This window comes from Stomoxys calcitrans, chromosome 2 (genome assembly GCF_963082655.1).
Source record: "Stomoxys calcitrans chromosome 2, idStoCalc2.1, whole genome shotgun sequence".
Lineage (NCBI taxonomy): Eukaryota > Metazoa > Arthropoda > Insecta > Diptera > Muscidae > Stomoxys > Stomoxys calcitrans.
The window spans coordinates 232,664,647-232,682,065 of record NC_081553.1 but is presented as its reverse complement, the minus strand read 5'-3'; the positions used below and the strand labels follow the sequence as shown (position 1 = coordinate 232,682,065).

The window sequence follows — 17,419 nt, the reverse complement described above, 5'->3', positions numbered from 1 at the left end:
TCACCCTTTAAGAAGTATTTGTCCAAAATTTCAAACCGCTAGCTTTACTCCTTCGAAAGTTAGCGTGCTTTCGACAGACAGACGGACGGACAGACGGGCGAACATTTCGAGTAGTTACACACAGAATGACGAAATTAGAATTCCCCCATCCCATGGTGGAGGGTATAAAAATTATTATTCATTCCACCATAGGAAGCAATGCATATTAACTAACTGAGTTGATATTGCCATGTCCGCCCGTTTGTCGAAATTACGATAGTGGTCGAACGAATGAAGTTAGCCACTTAAAGATTCGCACAGATACTTCTTATGGATCACATCCGTACCATGGACCATATCCGTACAAGCAAAGTTCCCATATAAACCATAACTCATATAAAACGATCTCCCGAATATACTTCTTGAGACCCTAGAGGGCGCATTTCTTATCCGGTTTTGGCTAAAATCATAATGACTTCTACTATAATCGCCAATATCCAAACCAAGTATTGTCTACTTCGGTTCACAACCTAATATAGCTCTCATATAACCAAATCTCTTGATTTGATTTATTGACCACCCACAGAAATCAATTTGTATCCATTTATTGCATGACCTCCCATTGTCCCTTTCTAGTTTGTGTCTGTATAAACGAAACTGTGCAAACATCTGGACAAACAACATCAATGATGAAGGGTATGTAAAAGATTCGCCCGGCAGAACCCAGAACGTTTTAAGTTGTTGACTGCCTAAGTTCAAATTCCGGTTATCCCCTTACTGATGCTGGCGATATTTGTGAATTTTGTAGGTTTGGAAAACTTAATGATTGATTTACTCCTTCTCTCTCTCTCTCTCTCTCTCTCACTTCAAGTAGTTTATACTTAGTAAATTAAGACTTTCCATCCCTGCAAAAACAAAACCCTGTTGCATTGCGGTTTCCCATATTGTAAGGGCGCGACACGATGATAGCTCGTTTGAAATATTGAGAGAAGTAATCGGTTGAAAAGAAATACAAATACAACAACTGACACCACAAAAGCAATTGTTTTTATCTGGTGTGGTTGTTGTTGTTGTTGCAGTTGCTGTTTTCAGCGATAAAGAACGAAATAAATTCAAATACATACAAACAAATATAAACAAGGCAAACATTTAGTCAATAAACAGACGTGCGTACAAGCATACACAGACGTACATACATACATGCAGTACGTACTATATGTCGATATGAATATGGATTAAACTCTGGAACTGAATGAAATGCGATTATTTTCGTTTACATTTTTCCAAACCAAAAAGAGGGGAAAAAAATAAAAACAGTCTATTTAGAAGTGATTAACCGACGAGGTGTGTTTTCACTTCGGCTGTATGTTATATATCTGAGTGTAACAAATAAAATCCTACAACAACAAAATTTAACGAAGGAGGTACACCGAGTGCGGATAATTAAGTGTTGTTTTGTTTTTTGCTTTTGATTTCCTTGATTAGTTAGTCGTCTGGCATGGATTCGAATATAGGCATTTTTGAACTCGCAAAACTATTGGGAAAGTAAGTGAAGGACATGGTGAGCCGTTGATAAGTGAAAGTGAAATCGTTTTTTTTTTTTTAACATAATAAACTGAAAGTGTAAAAGACAAAAAAAAAGTCTAAACCTAGACGGGATTACGTTGCAATGGAACTCAGAGGCAACCTTTGCCCCTACATACGATTTGAACAATTTAAAAAAAAAATTTTAATTAATAGAATTTTAATGCGATCAATGCATTGAGTGTAATAATTCAAATAAAACACAACATGAATAAATAAACAAAAAATTAACATCATTAAAAAGGTGTAATGACATAAAAAAATTGGTACATCTAGGTTTAGTGGCTTTGACAAAAATGTGGAAACTTATTTTTACATCCTACACCACAACTAACACAACTGTGATATAGAGTATTATAGCTTAGTTAATCGATCGATTTGTTGTCATAATTTTAAAGATTCGAGCCAATGATAAGCCAACTTAATTTACAAATAATAAATTTTCCAACTTTTTAAGGATACATTTCCATTGGTGAAAGATATTTTCCTTGATATAAAGAGTTTTTTATTTCAATATTTAAAACAAAAAATCTCTTTAAAAGTTAATTTACCAACTTTTAAAGAGATTTTTTGTTATGTTATTATTTGTTATTATTCGGAAATTAAGTTGGTTGGGTTACTAAATCCTTAACCTAAGTCTTGTTATAAAGGACGAAAATCTAAAATGAAGGTCAAAATATCATGGAGATTAAAGAAATTGACTTAGGCACAAGACAACAGAGTTACTTAGTTAGAGAAGCAAAATAGCCTTAGAGATAGAATAAGTGTTTAGTTGTTTAAGCTTAAGAACAACAAAAGAAATTAAAAATAAATATTTATAAGTGGAAAGTCATTTGTGAAGTAAAATAAGAATCAACTAGTGCACAGTGGGTTAAAATCGAAAAAATCTAAAAAAATTAAAATTTTTTTTTTTTTTTTTTGATAGAAATGCTCAAAAGCTTTGCAAAAAGTCTACCTGATGTGTATAATATATCCACCGGTATATCTACGGTTGACAGACTAAACATTATAGCAAATTACCCAAAATCTGACGAACATATATATGGGAGCTATATTTACTTCTGAACCGATTTCGAAAAAAAAAAACTTCTCAGATTATGTAGTAGTCGTCGAGGAAAGCGTTGTGCCAAATTTTGGCAAGATTGGTCAAACAATGCGCTTGCAGTGGCTCTTGGGGAGAAAATCTAGCCATATACATATATGACACCTATATTTAAATCTGGGCCGATTTCTATAAAATTCACCAGTTATATTGAGAGTCATAAGAAAATACTTCCTGCAAAATTTTGACAGAATCGGTTAACAAATGAGCACTTTTTTTCAATATTTCCCAAAATCGGACGTACATATATATATATATATATATGGGAGCTATGGCTAAATCTGAACCGATTTCAAGCAAACTCTTCAGATACTGTGGCAGTCGTCGAGGTAAGCGTTTTGCAAAATTTTGGCAAGATGGGTCAATAAATACGCTTGCTGTGATTCTAGAAGTTAAAATCGAGCGATATGTATATATGAGAGCAATATCTAAATCTAAACCGATTTTCATGAAATTCACCAGTAATATTGAAAGTCAAGAGAAAATCCCTCCCGCCAAATTGCGGGAGAATTTTATAGAGATAGAGAATTTTATTGCAATATTATTGGAAATCGGACGAACATATGTGTGGGAGTTATATCTAAATCTGAACCGATTTTGACCACACTGTACTTATATTGTGGTAGTTGTCGAGGAAAGCGTTGTGCAAAATTTTGGCAAGATTGGTTAATAAATGAGCTTGCAGTGGCTCTAGGAGTGAAAATCGGGGGATACATATATATGAGAGCTATATCTAAATCTGAACCGATTTCCATGAAACTCGCCCGTAATATGGGGAGTTGTAAAAAAGTCCTTTCTGCCAAATTTCGAGAGAATCGGTTAACAAATGATCATTTTATTGCATTATTACTGCATATACGGATGAACACATATATGGAAGCTATATCCAAATCTGAACCGTTTTTTCCAATTTCAATGGGCTTCGTCTCTATGCCGAAAAACATGCCCATATCAAATTTGAAGACGATCGGATGAAAATTGCGACCTGTAGTTTGTACACAAATAAACATGGACAGACAGTCGGACCGACAGACAGATGGACATAGCTAAATCGAATCAGAAAGTGATTCTGAGTCGATCGGTATGCTTATCAATGGGTCTATCTCTCTTCCTTTTGGGTGTTACAAACTAATTCACTGAGTTATAATACCCTATACCACATTTGTGGTGTTAGGGTATAAAGAGGGAGCATATATTAATCTGCCCCATGCCATTATGGACATACACCTAAGCCAGTAATCGGCTTGTTGTGCGCTCTAAAAACTATAAACTAACCTCTAAAATGAAAATTTAAGTTAGGAATTCCGTGCTATTTATAAAATCCTTAATTTTTTTCATTACACTCCCCTAAGTTGGTTCATGTCTGATATTGTGTCTTCACCTAAGTACCGGTATCTGTTGGACGCGAAAGCCGGACAATGACAAAGGAAATACTCTAATGTCTCATCATCTTCCCCGCATGCTCTTCACATACTATCACTTGCCCCAGCGATTTTACATAATTGAGTTCGTAGACCTATGTGTCCCGTTAAGATACTAATAGCTGTACTGACCTCCTTCTTACTTCCTTTCAGTAATAGCCTCGTCTTCTCACGATCTGGATCCCCCACATAGGATTTTCGCCATCCTACCGACAGTTTCGCTGTTCCGCAATGTTGCATGCGCTTTCGTCGCCCACTCCTTTAACTCGGACTTCGTCGACCCGAAAGTCTTCGGGTTAACCAGCCCTCAAGCCTTCACCGCCAAATCGTCTGCCCTTTCATTTTCCCTTACTTCGTTATGGCCCGGCACTTAAACGATGTGGATTTTGCCATCCTCAGAGAAGGCGTTAATCTCCTTCTTACACTGCAAGACTGTTCGTGACCTTACCGTCCTGGTTGTTATTGCCCTTATGGCAATTTTACTGTCGGTAAAGATGTTCAGACTTGACGTCCTCGCGTTAGCACCACACCACTTCACGCATTCCGTGATGGCCCAGATCTTCGCCTGCAGGACCGTATTATGGTCAGGCAGTCTAAAACAGATCTCAGTCCCTTGGTTCTCAATGTAAACGCCCAGGCCCACTCTGTCCTCTGGCTTTGATTCATCCGTGTAACATTGTCTTCCAGATGGCATACAGGGGTTCCGTCAATCCAAGACTGTGCCGCTGGCAGCAGTGCCTCACACTCGACTTAAATGTTCATCTCAGGTATCCGATTGGAAAACTCTTCCCTTCCTTCCAGGTTACCTATCGTCGCCTCAATTATGCCGCAATGGTATGAGCTACTCCCATCCCCAATCCATTCTCCCATCGCCTTAAGTCTTATAGCCGCAGTGGCTGCCTCACACTTAATCTGTATGTCAATGGGTCGGATATCTAGAATAGTCACCAAGCGGACATAGCTAAATCGAATCAGGAAGTGATTCTAAGCCGATCGGCATACTTATCAATGGGTCGAGCTCTTCTCTTTCTAAGCATTGCAAACTAATGCACAAAGTTGTAATACCCTGTACCGCAGTGGTGGTGTAGGGTATAATTAGATTTTAGAGAAGATTTATTGATTCAATTTGTCACTATAGCTTTTTCGATTTCTGTTGCGGCTATGGCCCACAGTGCACTGTTGCGGTAGAAACCATATCAACTCATATGTTAGCCATAGATTAAATTTCTTTGTCATTTCATTCCATTATTAAGCATCTAAATTGCATATTATAAAAATGTTTTTATTTAAAAGGTTTGGTTTTATAGCCTTAAAAACTCTAGTCAAAAAGAGCATAATGTCATTTTTTTATCAAACTATAAAATCTCTTAAATTGTCAATATTTTCAACATTCTTTTATTAAAAGCCTCAGCATGTATCATGCTAGTTGGAGTTTGTAACAGAATTGATAAAACAAAAACAAAACATTTTATGAATTGTCTTTATTGGCTTAATTGGATAAGTTCCAAACATTTGTTATGTTTTAAAAACAAATTAACAAAATGTGGCGATGTAATTTGATTGAAGTTGTGGTTAACTAAAAAAAAAAAAAATATGTAGAAAAGAAAATAAATTGTTTTATGACAACGATATATAACAACATTATTAACCATATGCAAAAACCAGTAAGGAAGGGCAAAAGTCTGGCGGTGTCGACTGTATAAAACGCTACACCTACCCTATAAGTACAAAGTGGGAATTATATCCAATTCTGAACCAATTTTGATGGACCTCGGGAGCTATATCTAATTCTGAACCGATTTCGAGCAAACTTCTTAGATAATGTGATAGTCGTAGAGGAAAGCGCTGTGCAAGATTTTGGCAAGATTGGTCAAAAAATGCGCTTGCTCTGGAAGTAAATAACGGGCGATATACATATATGAGAGCTATATCGAAATCTGGACCGATTTCCAAGAAATGCACCATTAATGTCGAGAGTCATAAGAAAGTCTTTCTTGTCAAATTTCGAGACTTTCGGTTAACAAATGACCATTTTATTGCAATATTACTTCAAATCGGACAAACATATAGGTTGCCCAAAAAGTAATTGCGGATTTTTTAAAAGAAAGTAAATAAATGCATTTTTAATAAAACTTAGAATGAACTTTAATCAAATATACTTTTTTACACTTGTTTTCTAAAGCAAGCTAAAAGTAACAGCTGATAACAGATAGAAGAAAGAATGCAATTACAGAGTCACAAGCTGTGAAAAAATTTGTCAACGCCGACTATATGAAAAATCCGCAATTACTTTTTGGGCAACCCAATATATGCGGGTTTTATATAAATCTGAACCGGTTTCAAGCAAACTTTATACATATTATGGTAGTCATCGACAAAAGCGATGTACAAGGCTTTGGGAAGATTGCTCAATAAATGAGCTTACAGTGGCTCTAAAAATAACAAGTAAGAGCGCGTTAAGTTCGGACAGGCCGGGGCTCAAGAAGCAAAATCGGGAGATCGGTTTATATGGGAGCTGTATCAAGCTTTAGATCGATTCAGACCTTATTGGACACATATGTTGAAGGTCATAGGAGAACCGTTGTACAAAAGTTCGCCAAAACCGGATGAGAATTGAGCCCCCTAGAGGCTTAAGATGTCAAGCTCCCAGATCGGTTTATATGGCAGCTATATCAGGTTATGGACCGATTTGCACCATACTTAGAACAGTTATTTGAAGTCATAACAAAACACCATGTGCAAAATAACAGCCACATCGGATAAGAACTTCACCCCCTAAAAGCTGACGAACTCAAGACCCAAGATCGGCTTATATGGCTGATATATCAGGTTATGAATCGATTTGAACCATATTTAGCATAATTGTTGGAAATGATACCAAAACACCATGTGCAAAATTACAGTCAAATCGGGCGAAAATTGCGCCCTCTAGAGGCTCAAGAAGTCAAGACCCAAGATCGGTTTATATGGCAGCTATATCAAAACATTGGTCGATTTTACCATATTTACCACACTTAGCACAGGTGTTGGAATTAATACCAAAACACAACGTGCAAAACTTCAATCAAATCATACAAGAATTGCGCCCTCTAGAAGTTCAAGAAGTCAAGATCCCAGATCGGTTTATATGACAGCTATATCAAAACATGGACCGATTTGTCCCATTTACAATCCCAACCGGCCTACACTAATAAAAAGCATTTTTGCAAAATTTCATGCGGCTAGCTTTACTCCTTCGAAAGTTAACGTGCTATCGACAGACGGACGGACAGACGGAGGTACAGACAGACGGATGGACATGGCTAGATAGACTTAAAATGACATGAGATCAAGAATATATATACTTTATGGGATCTCAGACACATATTTCGAGGTGTTACAAACAGAATGACGAAATTAGTATACCCCCATTCTATGATGGAAGGTATAAAAATCGGGCGATATATTGTATATATATGAGAGCTATATCGAAATTTAGACCGATTTCCATGAAGTTCACCAGTAATGTTATAAAAAATCCTTTCTGCCAAATTCCGAGACAATCGGTTAACAAATGACCGTTTTATTGCACTATTACTGCAAATCGGACAAACTTATATATGGGAGCTATATTCAAATCTGATCCGATTTTTTTCCAATTTCAATAGAAACGAACTCTAGGCCAAAAAACTTGCCTGTACCAAATTCGAAGACGATCGCATGAAAATTGTGATCTGTACTTTGTAACAATAAATATGGACAGACGGACGGACAGACAGACAGACGGACATACCTAAATCGAATCAGAAAGTGATTCTGAGTCTACCGTTTAACTTATCAATGGGTCTATCTCTCGTCCTTCTGGGTGTTACAAACAAATGCACTCAGTTATAATACCCTGTACCACAGTAGTGGTATGGGGTATAAAAAAAATTGCAATTGCATGTCACTCACTCAACCACATATAGATAAGGCAATAATTAATAATAGAATCTACTGTTATTGGTTTCCATTTTTCAATTAAAAGCTTAGGGCAAGAAAAAAATGCATACTCATGATTACACAATTTGAAGTCTTAGCAACTAAAAACGTGCCAAGTTCGGCAGGGTCGAATATTGGACGCCCACCACCATGGCTTAAAAACAAAGTGGAAAAATTTAATGTACACAAATCAACTTAGAACAAGGACTTACATGTAATCTATTTACCGCACAAAATCAGAAAGAAAACTGAAGTGATTTGCACAATACTTACCATGGATGATGAAGATTATAATAAAACACTACGCGCCCAATTCCAGATCAATTGGATAACAAATATCAAGAAGCCGCAAGTGTTAGCCGATTGTGCTCCTAGACAGACATTTCGACCCAAATATGGATATCAAATTGGTGTCCACCCCTTAAATCCCTTTACTTTGAGCCCCAACGGTATGAACCGTTGGGAGGGTGTTTTGGGGCTGGTGCGGCCACCGGCATTTTGCCTGAAAATAGATAGCAAATTCGTTCTTTACTCCCAAATATCGTTAGTTTGAGCTCCATATTGCTATAGTCGGAAATAAAGTTCAGTTTAAAGGGTGATTTAGGGCGTACCCCCAAAATTGGATATCAAATTCGTTTTCTATTCTCAAATACCTTTCATTCGAGTCCCATGTTGCCATAATGGGTCAGGTTAATTGACCTATTACGAGGTATTTTTAGGAGGAAAAGCGCCACCCTGACCTGAACGCAAATTTTAATGTTATATTTTACTCCCACTACTCCCAAATATCTTTCATTTGAATCCCATATAGCCATGGTCGCCTGATATGCCCATTTTGGGGGTATTTGATGGTATTTTGGGGTATTTGGGGTTGGGATGACTTGCCATTACATGGACTTAATTTTTTATGTCATATTTGTAAACTACTCCCTTATACTTTTCATTAGTTTTTGATTCTACAGAACAAACAAAGTCTCGTATAGTCATGCCCATTTGAGGGTCTTATTGGGGGGGTTGGGTGACCCCCTACACTTCGATCTGATTTTGTATGCCAGATTCGTAATCTACTCCCGAATCTCTTTCCTTAAGTCCCATATTGATATGGACCACCAATATGTCTGCTTTTAGACATTTTGGGGTTACGGCAACTTCTTGGGTATTTGAACCGAATTTTTTATACCATATTCGTATTCTACTCCCCAATACCTTTCATTTGATACCCATATTGTTTTTATCGGTCCACTTGGGATTTTGGGTGGTATTTTTGGGGTAACGGGGAGGGTCCGCCCCTTCCGATATCAACAAATTATAAAGTATATTTCTTCTTCCTGACCATATTCATAATCTACTCCCCAATACCTTTCATTTGAGTTCCATATTGTCATGAACCTATTTAAGAAATTTTGGGGCTGGGGCGGCCCCAGGTACTTGGATCCAACTTTTATTATGAAATTCGTACTCTACTCTTGAACAACTTTCATTTGAATCTCATATTGTCCCGATCGGTCCACTTTTATTTTTGTATAGTACTTTTGGGGTAAGGGGATGGGTCCGTCGCCCTCCCGATATCAAAAATTATATAGCCTATGTTTCCTTCCCGACCAACCTACACAATCATTGAAAATTTCAACATAATCGATTCAGCCGTTTTTGAGTCTATGCGGAACAAGCAAACAAACCGACAAAAAAACAGACATTGAATTTTATACATAAGATGACAACCCACGACTTATGTGCCCACTTCTACCATGTTCTACTTTGCTGGTGCAGGGTATAAGAAACAGGTTTCATGAACAACATCAAGATTCCTAAATAATTACAGATAATGGATATATGGAACTACGGGTGTAAAATGCTTACAACCACACATATGTTAAATACAACAACAGCCGAAGTGAAATGAAATCTTAAGATCAGCACCGTTGCATCAGTTTCACTAATTACTCATATTTGCTAACATAGTATCTTTATTGTTATTAAATACTAAGGTATATATTAAAAAATCAAACAGTTAATTGCTATTATCATTGGAGCATTATAAACGCTTTAGATATTGTCATAAAACGTAGTAAAGAAACTAAAATTATACAAATAAAACTCATTAACCCATTATTCACGAATATGTTAAAAATATGCAGAAATAGAGCTGTTAAATATTTTTTTCCCGTCATATGAGGCAGGGACGTAGGCAGGTTTTTTATGGGGGGGCATCTAAGATCTATAAAACAATAAGAAGGAGGGGTGATTGAGCTCGATACACCCTCCTCTCACCTATGTCTCCGATTAAAGTTCTTATTTTGAGGGAAATTAGTTTTTTTCGTCATGTAAGGCAGGGACGTAGTCAGATTTTTTTTTAAAGTGCGCTAAGAAACCCTCCCCCAACCTACTTCCCTGATAGAAGGTCTTATTTTGGAGAAAATTAGTTTGCCAAAATTCAGCAATTTTCTAATGCTCTAAAATTCGAACAATAATTTTTCTGAAAAATTGGAGTATAATTCCTGGAAATCAGTAATGAAAGGCAAATGATGGGCGGAGCAGCGTTTATAATACCCTATACCACCTAGTCTACGTACTACTTTTATTACATAGAATCTACGTCGAAATCTAGCCAGACGTTAATTTGGGATACCTATTGAAATATCGAATTGAACCTTCAAGATGTTCTTACCATAGGATATAAAAATTTTAATTACGAAATTCAGAAAATAAAATAAAAAAATTGTGGCTACTGCAGCCTCAAAGGCCATATCGGCCGATTTTGGCGAAATTTTGAACACATACTTGAGCATCAAATAAAACACATCATAAAAATTTTTTTAAGGATCCGACAAAAATTTTAACTTTTAAATCCTCAAAAAGCCATATCGGATGAATTATAATTTTGGGAGCTATTTCTAAATCTGAATCGAATATCCCCGAAACAGAGGAGATTGACCAGAACGCCCATTGAACTTTATGACCTTTTTATACCCTACACCACCACTGTGGTAGAGGGTATTATAGCTTAGTGCATTTGCTTGTAACACCCAGAAGGAAGTGACATAAACCCAATGATAAATAAACTGATCGACCCAGAATCACTTTCTGATTCGATTTAGCTATGTCCGTCTGTACATATTATTTTGTGTACAAAGTACAGGTCGCAATTTATTATTGGGTTGCCCAAAAAGTAATTGCAGATTTTTCATATAGTCGGCGTTGACAAATTTGTTCACAGCTTGTGACTCTGTAATTGCATTCTTTCTTCTGTCAGTTATCAGCTGTTACTTTTAGCTTGCTTTAGAAAAAAAGTGTAAAAAAAGTATATTTGATTAAAGTTCATTTTATGCCCACCATCATAGGATGGGGGTATACTAATCTAGCCATTCCGTTTTTAACACCTCGAAATATTCGTCTAAGAACACATAAAGTATATATACACTTGATAGTCTCGACGTTCTGAGTCGATATAGCCATGTCCGTCCGTCTGTCGAAATCACAATTGAGGTCGAACGCGTAAAGTTAGCGACTTGAAATTTTGAACAGATACTTAATATTAATGCATGTCGTTGGATATAGCAAATGGGCCATATCGGTTCAGATTTAGATATAGCTCCCATATAAACCCATCTCCCGATTTGACTTCTTGATCCCTCACAAGCTGCAATCTTTGTCCGATATGACTGAAATTTTGCTTGCGGTGTTCTGTTATGACTTCCAACAACTATGCCAAATACTGTTCAAATCAGTCTATAACCTGATTTAGCTCCTATGTAAACCGGTCTCTCGATCATCCTTGTTCGGTTCCCAGAAGCTTTAATTTTTGCTGGTTTGACAGAAGTTTGATATGTAGAAAATATGGGGTGGTGTGTTCCCAAGATTCGGCCCGGCCGAACTTAGCACGCTTTCACTTGTTTACCTTAAGTTGAGTGCAATGAACTCTACGTATTTCGTATTCAATATTATTCCAGATTTCAGTTTTGTTTAATATATAAAGAGGTTTTGTTTTAGAAACCATTGTACAATATTTCAAGGAACAATAAATGACAATATTTCGGACGTTATATCAACAAATGATAGCATTGTATTTATTGTAAAACAGTTAAAGTGATTTCAATTAACTTTTAATATGTGTGCTAAAAAAGCCCCTTAAACGTTTGTTTCCAGATGTTAGACAACGATCCATTTTCGTAGTTAACAGACAAACGTAAAACATATTTTTATACCCTCCACCATAGGATGGGGGTATACTAATTTCGTCATTCTGTTTGTAACACCTCAAAATATGCGTCTAAGACCCCATGAAGTATATTTATATTCGTGATCGTCATGTCATTCTATCTAGTCGATCTAGCCATGTCCGTCCGTCTGTCCGTCCATCCATCCGTCCATCCATCCGTCCGTCCATCTGTCCGTCCATCCATCCGTCCGTCCGTCTGTCAAAATCACGATAGCGGTCGAACCCGTAGAGCAAACCGCTTTAAATTTTGCACGGATACTTTATAGTGATGTACTTCGTTGGAGATTGTAAATTGGCCATAACGGTTCAGATTTAGATATAGCTCCCATATAAACCGATCTCCCGATTTGACTTCCTGAGCCCCTAGTAGCCGCAATTTTTGTCCGATTTGGCTCAAATTTTGCAAATAGTGTTCTACTTTGACTTCCAATAACAGTACTTAGTACGGTTCAAGTCAGTTTATAACCTGATATAGCTCCCATATAAACCGATCTTTCGATTTAACTTCTTGAGCCTTTACAAACCGCAATTTTTGTCTGATTTGGCTAAAATTTTGTACGTAGTGTTCTGTTATGACTTTCACCAACTGTGCCTAGTACGGTCCAAATCGGTCTATAACCTGATATAGCTCCCATATAAACCGATCTCCCAATTAGACTTCTTCAGTCCTTACAAGCCGCAATTTTTGTCCGATTTGGCTGAAATTTTTCATGCGGTGTTCTGTTATGACTTACAACAAATGCCAAATACGGTCCAAATCAGTCTTTAACCTGATATAGCTCCAATGTAAAGCTTTAATATTTGCTGGTTTGACAGAAGATTGTTATGTAGAATAAAATTATGCCACAGCCACGGTGTAGTTAAAGCCCTGGAAAATGCAATTGTTATCCGATTTAGCTGAAATTACCCACTTAGTGTTCTGTTATGACTTCCAATATGCCTGGTAAGTTCGAAATGGGTGTATAACGTGATATCTGCACTTCAACTGAGTTAATTTTTGTAAATTTTTGGTAGAATCTATGGTGGTGGGTTGCCAGGATTCGGCTCGGCCGAACTTGCCACGTTTTTACATATTACAATTAATTCAGGCATTTTCCTTCAAACTATCAGATTTTTACTACATCATCGTTATTGTGTTTTAAGTTTTCAGCAGCTTTAGTTTGTTTTGACTTTTAATATTTTTTGTTTATATTTTCATTAAAAATATTTCTTCCTTTCTTTGTTCCCAGATTTGTGGCCCACAAAATTCAACAAAATAAATTGGCCACAGATGAATACGAAGTCGTAGATACCATCTATGGCAAAATTAAAGGATTAAAACGCAAAACATTATACGATGAAAATGATAAATATTTTGCCTTTGAGGGAATTCCCTATGCTAAACCACCCCTGGAAGATTTGAGATTTCGAGCACCACAACCCCCCGAGCCATGGGAAGATGTTCTGGATTGTACAAACTACAAGCAAAAACCAATGCAATACCACTTTGTAAGGCGAATGATAGAGGGATCTGAAGATTGTTTGTACTTAAATGTCTATGCCAAAAAAGTAAGTCAAGCTAAAGATGGAAAATTGATTACAAAAACAAAGCGTTGTCTACAAAATTTCTTTTTATACCCACCGCCATAGGATGGGGGTATACTAACCTAGTCATTTTGTTTGTAACACCTCGAAATAATGATCTGCGACCCCATAAAGTATATATATTCCAAATCGTCTCGACGTTCTGAGTAGACCGTCTGTCGAAATCATGATAGAGGTCGAATGCGTAAAGCTAGCCGCTTGAAATTTTGCACAGATACTTAATATCGATGTAGGTCATTGCTGATTGCAAATGGGCCATATTGCTTCTGATTTAGATATAGCTTCCATATAAACAGATTTAGCGATTTGATTTCTTGAGTCCTTACAAGCCCCAATTTTTGTTCAATTTGTCTGAAATTTAGTATGTAGTGTTCTCTCATGACTTTCATCAACTGTGCCAAGTACGGTTTGAATCGGTATATAACCTGATATACCTTCGATCTCCTGATATGACTTCTTGAGCCCTTACAAGCCACAATTTTTGTCCAATTTGTCTGAAATTTAGTATGTAATGTGTTTTTACGACTTTCAAAAACTCTGCCTAGTACGAATCAAATCGGTCTATAACCTGTTATAGTTCCCATATAAACCAATTTCCGGATTTGATTTCTTGAGCCCCTTGAAGCCGCAATTTTTGTCTGATTTGGCTCAAAATTTGCAGATAGTGTTATGTTATGACTTCCAATAACTGTGCCAAGTGCGGTTCAAATCGGTATATAACCTGATATAGCTCCCATATAAACCGACCTACCGATTTGATTTCTTGAGGCCTTACAAGCCGAAATTTTTGTCCGATCAGGCTAAAATTTTGCATGCAATGTTCTGCTACGACTTCCAACGACCAAAATCATTCTGTATCCTGGTATAACTCCCATGCAAACCGGTCTCTCGATCATCCTTGCTCGGTTCCTAGAAGCTTTAATTTTTGCCTGTTTTGGCTAAAGTTTCGTATCTTATATATAAACAATAAGGAAAGGCAAAAATCGGGTGGTGCCGCCTTTATAATGCCCTACACCTACCCTTTAAATACTAAAGAAGAGCTATATCTAATTCTGAACCAATTTTGATGGACCACGGCGGATGTATTCAGATAGGTAATTAAAATTCCTGTATCAAATTTCAAGCAAAGCCAATATGTTTAAAATGTAATAACTACGGTTGACAAATGACAACAAACTGCCCAAAATCTGACGAACATATACATGGGAGCTATATCTAAATCTGAACCGATTTCGACCAAAATTTATGGATATTGTGGAAGTCGTCGAGGAAAACGTTGTACACAATTTTGGGAAGATTGGAGCATAAATGCGCTTGCAGTGGGTCTAAAAGTGAAAATCGGGCCGTATATATATATATATGGGACCTATATCCAAATCTTAACCGATTTCTATGACATTCACTAGTTATATCGAGAGTTATAAGAAAATCCTTGCTGTCAAATTTCGAGAGAATCGGTTAACAAATGGCCATTTTATTGCTGTATTACTGCAAATCGGACGAACATATATATGGGAGCTATATCCAAATCTGATCCGTTTTTTATGAAATTCACCAGTAATAGAGAGTCAAAAGACAATCCTTCCTTTCAAATTTCGAGAGAATCCCTCAGGAAATGATCATTTTATTGATGTACTACTGCAAATCGGACGAATATATATAAGGGAGCTATATCCAAATCTGATCCGATTTCTTTGAAATTTACCAGTAATGTTGAGAGTCATAAGAAAACCCTTACTGCCAAATTTCAAAGCAATCGGTAAACAGGTGACAATTTTATTGCATTATTATAGCAAATCGGACGAACATATACAATATATGGGAGCTATATACAAGTATTATCCGATTTTTCTGAAATTCAACTGTAATATGGAGAGTCAAGAGAGAATCCTTCCTACCAAATTTCGGTCAGGAAATGATCATTTTATTAATGTATTACTGCAAATCGGGCGAACATATATATGGGAGCTATATCCAAATGTGAACCGATTTCTATGAAATTCACCCATAATATGGAGAGGTATAAGAAAATCCTTCTTGCCAAATTTCGAGAGAATCGGTTAACAAATGACCATTTTATTGCTGTATTACTGCAAATCGGACGAGCATATATATGGGAGCTATATCAAAATCTGAACCGATTTTTTCCAATTTCAATAGGCTTCGTCTCTGGACCGAAAAACGAGAACATACCAAAATTGTAGACGATCGAATTAAAATTGCGACCCGTAGTTTGTACACAAATTAACATGGACTGTCCGTCTGTCGACAGACAGACAGACAAGCGGACATAGCTAAAGAAAATGATTCTGAGTCGACCGGTGTACTTATCAACGGGTCTATCTCTTCCTTTTGGGTGTTACAACAAAATTCACTAAGTTATTATACCCTGTACCACAGTAGTGGTGTACAGGGTATCAAAATCAATTTGTATTTGTTTGTCGGTTTGTTTGTGTGTTCCTTATAGACCCAAAAACGGCTAAACCAATTTTCTTGAAATTATCACAGATGATGCATAATGATCCCGTGGTGAAAATAGGGTACTACATTTTTGATATCTGAGGAGGGGGCGGACCCTCCCCCTTAACCTAATTTTATGAAACGCCAGATCTGGGAAAAGGTGTGTGGGATTTAAGCCAAATTTTGTGTGTTCTCTGATAGTAACCTAAAAACAAAAATTTGGTATACAAATTTCGGATGGGGTACCTAGAGGGGCCGCCCCACCCCTAAAACCTACCAAATATATATAAAGACCATTCAAGACAATATGGGACTCAAATGAAAGGTATTTGAGAGTGGAAAACGTATGTGATATCCAATTATCGGACTAAGTGTTTGGGGGACCACCCCTACCCCCAAAACACCCATAAATCGGGAATATTTACCGACCATTTACGAATCTGATATCCAAATGTGGGACCAAGTTTTTAGGGGGCCGCCCCTTCCCAAAAACATCCCCCAAAGAGAACAAATTAACGACCATAGCACTATGGGGCTCAAATAAAAGGTCTTTGGGAGCAGAACACTAATCTAGTATCAATATTCGAGATAAAGTGCTTATAGAGCCACCCCACCCCCATAAAACCACCCATATAGGAAGCATTTGTTGACCATTGCAATATAGTGCTCAAATAAGAGCTATTTTAGAGTAGAACACGAAGCTCATATAGATTTTCAAGGCCAAGTTTGCCAATTAAGGAAATATGAGGCACAAATGAAAGGTATTTGGGAGTAGACCACGAATCCGATATCAACATTCGGGACCAAATGTCTAGGGGACGTCCCATTTGCTCACCAAGAAAATTCGGTTCTGCAAGACAGTGGAGATCAATACTGATAGCTTTTAGGGTCCATACCCCAAATCGGACATATTTACTGACTTTTGCAATAAGGGGTTTAAATGAAAGGTAATTGAGATTAGAAAACGAATTTGATATCCAATTTGAGGCCAATGGCAATGTGGCCATACAATATAAATTGCAACAAGGCCATACAAATGAATGATGTATCAATATATGAGAATAAAGATGCTGATATATTTTTAAGGCTTAAGGTTTGGGGGACAACCCC

At 37.0% G+C, this 17,419-nt stretch overlaps 1 protein-coding gene across 1 annotated transcript in view; it reads left to right on the top strand.

Moving 5' to 3' along the window:
- The first annotated feature begins 1,297 nt into the window (after positions 1-1,297).
- LOC106092095 (uncharacterized) overlaps positions 1,298-17,419 on the top strand; it is a 32,342-nt gene continuing 16,220 nt past the window's right edge. Inside the window, exons 1-2 of the mRNA XM_059361801.1 lie at positions 1,298-1,524; positions 13,495-13,813. Coding sequence (XP_059217784.1) covers positions 1,478-1,524; positions 13,495-13,813 — 366 coding nt within the window. The 5' untranslated portion in view covers positions 1,298-1,477. The remainder of the gene's footprint in view (positions 1,525-13,494; positions 13,814-17,419) is intronic.